At 46.5% G+C, this 9677-nt stretch overlaps 1 protein-coding gene across 1 annotated transcript in view; it reads left to right on the top strand.

Moving 5' to 3' along the window:
- Positions 1-187: 187 nt before the first annotated feature.
- Positions 188-9677, top strand: part of LOC135526246 (lysyl oxidase homolog 4-like) — a 17439-nt gene continuing 7949 nt past the window's right edge. The window contains exons 1-5 of the mRNA XM_064954435.1: positions 188-201; positions 2031-2198; positions 2891-3053; positions 3299-3542; positions 7248-7363. Of these exons, the coding sequence (XP_064810507.1) occupies positions 2082-2198; positions 2891-3053; positions 3299-3542; positions 7248-7363 (640 nt within the window). The 5' untranslated portion in view covers positions 188-201; positions 2031-2081. The remainder of the gene's footprint in view (positions 202-2030; positions 2199-2890; positions 3054-3298; positions 3543-7247; positions 7364-9677) is intronic.

Below are 9677 nucleotides of genomic sequence, written 5' to 3'. Positions count from 1 at the left end.
ATACACACTGAGACAGAGATACACACTGGGCTGGAGACCACGGTGAGATACACACTGAGACAGAGATACACACTGAGACAGAGATACACACTGGGCTGGAGACCACGGTGAGATACACACTGAGACAGAGATACACACTGGGCTGGAGACCACGGTGAGATACACACTGAGACAGAGATACACACTGGGCTGGAGACCACGGTGAGATACACACTGAGACAGAGATACACACTGAGACAGAGATACACACTGAGACAGAGATACACACTGAGACACGGTGAGATACACACTGAGACAGAGATACACACTGAGGAGACTGGGTAGAGATACACACTGAGACAGAGATACACTGGGCTGGAGACCACAGTGAGATACACACTGAGACAGAGATACACACTGAGACAGAGATACACACTGAGACAGAGATACACACTGAGACAGAGATACACACTGAGACAGAGATACACACTGAGACAGAGATACACACTGGGATAGAGATACACACTGAGACAGAGATACATACTGGGCTGGAGACCACAGTGAGATACACACTGAGACAGAGATACACACTGAGACAGAGATACACACTGAGACAGAGATACACACTGAGACAGAGATACACACTGAGACAGAGATACACACTGAGACAGAGATACACACTGAGACAGAGATACACACTGAGACAGAGATACACACTGGGACAGAGATACACACTGAGACAGAGATACACACTGAGACAGAGATACACACTGAGACAGAGATACACACTGAGACAGAGATACACACAGAGACACACTGAGACAGAGATACACACTGAGACAGAGATACACACACAGAGACAGAGATACACACTGAGACAGAGATACACACTGAGACAGAGATACACACTGAGACAGAGATACACACTGAGACAGAGATACACACTGAGAGATACACACTGAGACAGAGATACACACTGAGACAGAGATACACACTGAGACAGAGATACACACTGAGACAGAGATACACACTGAGACAGAGATACACACTGAGACAGAGATACACACTGAGACAGAGATACACACTGAGACAGAGATACACACTGAGACAGAGATACACACTGAGATAGAGATACACACTGAGACAGAGATACACACTGAGACAGAGATACACACTGAGACAGAGATACACACTGAGACAGAGATACACACTGAGACAGAGATACACACTGAGACAGAGATACACACTGAGACAGAGATACACAAGGTGAAACACACACACACACACTGAGACAGAGATACACACACAAACACACACGCTTACCCATACCCCACACACACACACCAGTTGACTCACACACTGAGACAGAGAAGTGAGAAGTGTCTATGAAGTGTGTATGACGTGTCTATGAAGTGTCTTTGAAGTGTCTATGAAGTGTGTATGACGTGTCTATGAAGTGTCTATGAAGTGTGTATGACGTGTCTATGAAGTGTCTATGAAGTGTCTATGAAGTGTGTATGAAGTGTCTATGAAGTGTCTATGAAGTGTGTATGAGTGTCTATGTAGTGTCTATGAAGTGTCTATGAAGTGTCTATGAAGTGTGTATGACGTGTCTATGAAGTGTCTTTGAAGTGTCTATGAAGTGTGTATGACGTGTCTATGAAGTGTGTATGACGTGTCTATGAAGTGTCTATGAAGTGTCTATGAAGTGCGTATGAAGTATCTATGAAGTGTCTATGAAGTGTGTATGACGTGTCTATGAAGTGTCTATGAAGTGTGTATGGAGTGTCTATGTAGTGTCTATGAAGTCTATGAAGTGTCTATGAAGTGTGTATATGAAGTGTCTATGAAGTGTGTATGAAGTGTCTATGAAGTGTCTATGAAGTGTGTATGACGTGTCTATGAAGTGTCTATGAAGTGTGTATGAAGTGTCTATGTAGTGTCTATGAAGTGTCTATGAAGTGTCTATGAAGTGTGTATGACGTGTCTATGAAGTGTCTATGAAGTGTCTATGAAGTGTGTATAAAGTGTTTCTAACCTGTCTGTGCCAGGTGCGGTTGGCGGGGGGCAGGGAGCCAGCAGAGGGGCGTGTGGAGGTGCTGATGGAGGTGGGAGGGGTACAGCGCTGGGGGGCCGTCTGCAGTGAGAACTGGGGCATCAACGAGGCCATGGTGGTGTGCAGACAGCTGGGCTACGGCTTTGCAAACAGAGCCCACCAGGTGATGAACAACATTAACATGGAGGCACGCAGGTGTACAAACGTGCACACACACACACACACACACACACACACAGTAGGTTGGTGGCACCTTAATTGGGGAGGAGGGGAATCAGTGGAATGGGTTATACATCAAACATGGTTTCCATGGTTTCCTGGTGTTTGATACCGTTCCATTTGCTTCCTTCCGGCCACTATTACGAGCCGTCCTCCCCTCACCAGCCTCCTGTGGTGCACACACAGTTGATCCGTTTGTAGAGGGGACACTATTGTGATAGGATTTCCCTCCTGGCCTTTTGGTACCTCTCACTCACTCTCTCCCAGGGTGTGTGTATGTGTGTGTGTGTGTGTGTGTGTGTGTGTGTGTGTGTGTGTGTGTGTGTGTGTGTGTGTGTGTGTGTGTGTGTGTGTGTGTGTGTGTGTGTATTAAAAGCCCATAGGGAGAAAAAGAAAGAAAGAGAGAGTGGAGGAATGTGATAATGACCGTTAATGAAACTATTATGTATAATGGTAATGAGAGGCAGTCATTAAAAGGATTTGGGTTTGGCATTGGTCCTGTGACCTACTGACTCAGTTCCAGCCCTCATGGTTCTGTGTGTGTGTGTGTGTGTGTGTGTGTGTGTGTGTGTGTGTGTGTGTGTGTGTGTCGTTCGTTTGTCCGTGTGTTTGTGTGTGTGTGTGTGTGTCCTACAGGAGACGTGGTACTGGCCCGGAGCTCCGGAGGCAGCAGAGGTGGTTCTGACTGGAACCCACTGCATCGGCACAGAGATGTCCATACAGCAGTGTCGTAGGAACACACAGGTCTACTGCCCCAGGGGAGGAGATGGCAAGGCGGCTGGGGTCACCTGTGTTGAGAGTGAGTTCTTACAACCAGCACACACACACACACGGATGAACAAACTCACACACACACACACACACACACACACACACACACACACACACAAACACCTGCGCACGATCACGCAAGCACACACACACACACACATCCCCAACAACACCCACATAGACCCTTCCACCTGCTGACCTTTCCACCCTTAACCTCTCACCTTTCAACGCTAATCTCTTAACCCTAACCTCTAACCTCTGACCCCCCACCAGCGGCCCCTGACCTGGTATTAGATGCCCAGTTGGTCCAGGAGACAGCCTACCTGGAGGACCGCCCCTTGCACCTCCTGACCTGTGCCAACGAGGAGAACTGTCTGTCGTCCTCTGCTGCCCGGATGAGCTGGCCTTACGGACACAGACGCCTGCTACGATTCTCCTCACGCATCATGAACATGGGCCGGGCCGACTTCAGACCTAGAGCGACCAGGGAGTCCTGGACCTGGCACCAGTGTCACAGGTACTCAAAGGGGGGTTGTGGGAGTTTTAATAGACAAGGGTAGTGGGTTGTGGTAGTTGTAGTTTTAAGAGAGATGGGTTGTTGGTTGTGGTAGTTGTCGTTTTAAGAGACACGGGTTGTGAATTATGGTAGATGTAGTTTTAATAGACAAGGGTAGTGGGTTGTTGTAGTTGTAGTTTTAAGAGACATGGGTTGTGAGTTATGGTAGATGTAGTTTTAATAGACAAGGGTAGTGGGTTGTTGTAGTTGTAGTTGTAGTTTTAAGAGACATGGGTTGTAGGTTGTAGTAGCTGTAGTTTTAAGAGAGATTGGTTGTGGTAATTGTGTTTTGACAAGTGAAGGAGGGTTGGATTGAGATAGGAGATGATAGGAGGTTGTGGTAGTTGTAGTTTTATGGATATGATAGGAGGTTGTGGTAGTTGTAGTTTTAAGGAGATGATAGGAGGTTGTGGTAGTTGTAGTTTTAAGGAGATGATAGGAGGTTGTGGTAGTTGTATTTTTATGGAGATGATAGGAGGTTGTGGTAGTTGTAGTTTTAAGGAGATGATAGGAGGTTGTGGTAGTTGTAGTTTTAAGGAGATGATAGGAGGTTGTGGTAGTTGTAGTTTTATGGAGATGATAGGAGGTTGTGGTAGTTGTAGTTTTAAGGAGATGATAGGAGGTTGTGGTAGTTGTAGTTTTATGGAGATGATAGGAGGTTGCGGTAGTTGTAGTTTTAAGGAGATGATAGGAGGTTGTGGTAGTTGTAGTTTTAAGGAGATGATAGGAGGTTGTGGTAGTTGTAGTTTTATGGAGATGATAGGAGGTTGTGGTAGTTGTAGTTTTAAGGAGATGATAGGAGGTTGTGGTAGATGTAGTTTTAAGGAGATTATAGGAGGTTGTTGTAGTTTTAAGGAGATGATAGGAGGTTGTGGTAGTTGTAGTTTTATGGAGGTGATAGGAGGTTGTGGTAGTTGTAGTTTTATGAAGGTGATAGGAGGTTGTGGTAGTTGTAGTTTTATGGAGATGATAGGAGGTTGTGGTAGTTGTAGTTTTATGGAGATGATCGGAGGTTGTGGTAGTTGTAGTTTTATGGAGGTGATAGGAGGTTGTGGTAGTTGTAGTTTTATGGAGGTGATAGGAGGTTGTGGTAGTTGTAGTTTTATGGAGATGATAGGAGGTTGTGGTAGTTGTAGTTTTATGGAGATGGTAGGAGGTTGTGGTAGTTGTAGTTTTATGGAGATGATAGGAGGTTGTGGAAGTTGTAGTTTTATGGAGATGATAGGAGGTTGTGGAAGTTGTAGTTTTATGGAGATGATAGGAGGTTGTGGTAGTTGTAGTTTTATGGAGATAATAGGAGGTTGTGGTAGTTGTAGTTTTATGGAGATGATAGGAGGTTGTGGTAGTTGTAGTTTTATGGAGATGATCGGAGGTTGTGGTAGTTGTAGTTTTATGGAGGTGATAGGAGGTTGTGGTAGTTGTAGTTTTATGGAGGTGATAGGAGGTTGTGGTAGTTGTAGTTTTATGGAGATGATAGGAGGTTGTGGTAGTTGTAGTTTTATGGAGATGGTAGGAGGTTGTGGTAGTTGTAGTTTTATGGAGATGATAGGAGGTTGTGGAAGTTGACAAACAACATCATCCTCCTCCTATCCTCACTAGACAAACAACATCATCCTCCTATGGAAATATCGAAAAACAACATCATCATCCTCCTATTATGGAGATGATAGGAGGTTGTGGAAGTTGTAGTTTTATGGAGATGATAGGAGGTTGTGGTAGTTGTAGTTTTATGGAGATAATAGGAGGTTGTGGTAGTTGTAGTTTTATGGAGATAATAGGAGGTTGTGGTAGTTGTAGTTTTATGGAGATGATAGGAGGTTGTGGTAGTTGTAGTTTTATGGAGATGATAGGAGGTTGTGGTATAGGCATTTTCAACTAAACAAAGAACAGTTATTCTTGACCTGGTTGTCCTTCCTCTGGAACCAACCGTGTCAACAGTCTTGACTGTGACCATTCAGAGTGGAATGGTTCTTTACTGCTGTGGTTGTGGCTCCGCTGCGGTCGACAGAGTGAGAACAACCTGGTCACTCTCCTGACCACAGCAGTACCACGCAGGGTCCGATCCAACTGACGAACACAGCGTCTTAGTCTTCGGTTCTATTCTGGGAGCGTGAGGTTGTGATAAAGAGGGAACGGTTCCAAACAGATCTCTAACTGTCTCGTATTCTTTTCTATTGTAGTCTATATATATATATATATATTCATCACCACGGCTACACAAAAAAAAGCTGTGTCAAAAAGAGAAATCTCTGTCTGTCAGTGTCTTATATCAAGTGAACGTAGGCAAGAATCCATTTGATAGATGTATTGTTTACAGTAAGTCACACAACAGACAAACAACAACAGTAGAAAAACACATCCTCCTATCGTCACACAACAGACAAACAACATCATCCTCCTATCCTCACTCACCAGATAAACAACAACAACAACATCATCCTCCTATCCTCACACACCAGACAAACAACAACATCATCCTCCTATCGTCACACACCAGACAAACAACAACATCATCCTCCTATCCTCACACAACAGACAAACAACAACATCCTCCTCCTATCCTCACACACCAGACAAACAACAACATCATCCTCCTATCGTCACACAACAGACAAACAACAACATCATCCTCCTATCCTCACACCAACAAACAACATCATCCTCCTATCGTCACACACCAGACAAACAACATCATCCTCCTATCGTCACACACCAGACAAACAACATCATCCTCCTATCGTCACACACCAGACCATCATCCTCCTATCGTCACACACCAGACAAACAACAACATCATCCTATCCTCACTCACCAGACAAACAACAACATCATCCTCCTATCCTCACACACCAGACAAACAACATCATCCTCCTATCCTCACTCACCAGACAAACAACATCATCATCCTCCTATCCTCACACACCAGACCATCATCCTACTATCCTCATTCACCAGACAAGCTTTCAGTGCTATTGTTATTGAGTGTTAACTGTTCTCCAATCTCTTCATGTTGAATATTTATTTATCCATTATTTTACCAGGGAAATTGACTGAGAACACGTTCTCATTTGCAGCAACGACCTGGGGAATAGTTACAGGGGAGAGGAGGGGGATGAATGAGCCAATTGTAAACTGGGGATTATTAGGTGACCGTGATGGTATGAGGGCCAGATTGGTAATTTAGCCAGGACACCGGGTTCAACACCCCTACTCTGACGATAAGTGCCATGGGATGTTTAATGACCTCAGGGAGTCAGGACACCGGGTTCAACACCCCTACTCTTACGATAAGTGCCATGGGATCTTTAATGACCTCAGGGAGCCAGGACACCGGGTTCAACACCCCTACTCTTACGATAAGTGCCATGGGATCTTTAATGACCTCAGGGAGTCAGGACACCCGTTTAACGTCCCATCCGAAAGACGGCACCCTGCACAGGGCAGTGTCCCCAATCACTGCCCTGGGGCATTGGGATATCTTTTTAGATAAGAGGGAAGAGTGCCTCCTACTGGCCCTCCAACACCACTTCCAGCCGCATCTGGTCTCCCATCCAGGAACTGACCAGGACCAACCCTGCTTAGCTTCAGAAGCAAGCCAGCAGCGGTATGCAGCATTAATACCCTCTGTTTTTCTTCTTCTTCCTCCTCCTCTCCTCTTCCTCACAGGCACTACCACAGCATTGAGGTGTTCACCCATTATGACCTTCTGACCCTGAATGGAACTAAGATTGCTGAGGGTCACAAAGCCAGCTTCTGTCTGGAGGACACCTACTGCCCCGAAGGTATGTCACCTTACCTACTGTCCCGATGGTATGTCACCTTACCTACTGTCCTGACGCTATGTCACCTTACCTACTGTCCCGATGGTATGTCACCTTACCTACTGTCCCGATGGTATGTCACCTTACCTACTGTCCTGACGCTATGTCACCTTACCTACTGTCCCGATGGTATGTCACCTTACCTACTGTCCCGATGGTATGTCACCTTACCTACTGTCCTGACGCTATGTCACCTTACCTACTGTCCTGATGGTATGTCACCTTACCTACTGTCCTGACGGTATGTCACCTTACCTACTGTCCTGACGCTCTGTCATCTTACCTACTGTCCTGACGCTATGTCACCTTACCTACTGTCCCGATGGTACGTCACCTTACCTACTGTCCTGACGCTATGTCACCTTACCTACTGTCCCGACGGTATGTCACCTTACCTACTGTCCTGACGCTATGTCACCTTACCTACTGTCCTGACGCTATGTCATCTTACCTACTGTCCTGATGGTACGTCACCTTACCTACTGTCCCGATGGTATGTCACCTTACCTACTGTCCTGACGCTATGTCACCTTACCTACTGTCCCGACGGTATGTCACCTTACCTACTGTCCCAATGGTATGTCACCTTATCTACTGTCCTGACGCTATGTCACCTTACCTACTGTCCTGACGGTATGTCACCTTACCTACTGTCCCGATGGTATGTCACCTTACCTACTGTCCCGACGGTATGTCACCTTACCTACTGTCCTGACGCTATGTCACCTTACCTACTGTCCCGACGGTATGTCACCTTACCTACTGTCCCGATGGTATGTCACCTTACCTACTGTCCTGACGCTATGTCACCTTACCTAGTGTCCTGACGCTATGTCACCTTACCTACTGTCCCGACGGTATGCCACCTTACCTACTGTCCTGACGCTATGTCACCTTACCTACTGTCCGACGCTATGTCACCTTACCTACTGTCCAACGCTATGTCACCTTACCTACTGTCCTGACGCTATGTCAACTTACCTACTGTCCCGATGCTATGTCACCTTACCTACTGTCCTGATGGTACGTCACCTTACCTACTGTCCTGACGCTATGTCACCTTACCTACTGTCCCGACGGTATGTCACCTTACCTACTGTCCTGACGCTATGTCACCTTACCTACTGTCCTGACGGTATGTCACCTTACCTACTGTCCCGATGGTATGTCACCTTACCTACTGTCCCGACGGTATGTCACCTTACCTACTGTCCTGACGCTATGTCACCTTACCTACTGTCCCGACGGTATGTCACCTTACCTACTGTCCCGAGGGTATGTCACCTTACCTACTGTCCTGACGCTATGTCACCTTACCTAGTGTCCTGACGCTATGTCACCTTACCTACTGTCCCGACGGTATGCCACCTTACCTACTGTCCGACGCTATGTCACCTTACCTACTGTCCAACGCTATGTCACCTTACCTACTGTCCTGACGCTAGGTCAACTTACCTACTGTCCTGACGGTATGTCACCTTACCTACTGTCCTGATGGTACGTCACCTTACCTACTGTCCTGATGCTATGTCACCTTACCTAGTGACCTGACGGTATGTCACCTTACCTACTGTCCTGACGCTATGTCACCTTACCTACTGTCCTGACGCTATGTCACCTTACCTACTGTCCCGATGGTATGTCACCTTACCTACTGTCCTGACGCTATGTCACCTTACCTACTGTCGTGACGGCTCATCACCTTACCTACTGTCCTGACGCTATGTCACCTTACCTACTGTCCTGACGCTATGTCACCTTACCTACTGTCCTGACGCTATGTCACCTTACCTACTGTCCTGACGCTATGTCACCTTACCTACTGTCCTGATGGTACGTCACCTTACCTACTGTCCTGACGGTATGTCACCTTACCTACTGTCCCGATGGTATGTCACCTTACCTACTGTCCTGACGCTATGTCACCTTACCTACTGTCCTGACGCTATGTCACCTTACCTACTGTCCTGACGCTATGTCACCTTACCTACTGTCCCGATGGTATGTCACCTTACCTACTGTCCTGACGCTATGTCACCTTACCTACTGTCGTGACGGCTCATCACCTTACCTACTGTCCTGACGCTATGTCACCTTACCTACTGTCCTGACGCTATGTCACCTTACCTACTGTCCTGACGCTATGTCACCTTACCTACTGTCCTGACGCTATGTCACCTTACCTACTGTCCTGATGGTATGTCACCTTACCTACTGTCCTGATGGTATGTCACCTTACCTACTGTCCTGACGCTATGTCACCTTACCTACTGTC

The sequence above is a fragment of the Oncorhynchus masou genome, chromosome 5, assembly GCF_036934945.1.
Source record: "Oncorhynchus masou masou isolate Uvic2021 chromosome 5, UVic_Omas_1.1, whole genome shotgun sequence".
Lineage (NCBI taxonomy): Eukaryota > Metazoa > Chordata > Actinopteri > Salmoniformes > Salmonidae > Oncorhynchus > Oncorhynchus masou.
Note: the sequence above shows the minus strand (reverse complement) of the source record. Positions and strands in the feature narration are given on the sequence as shown.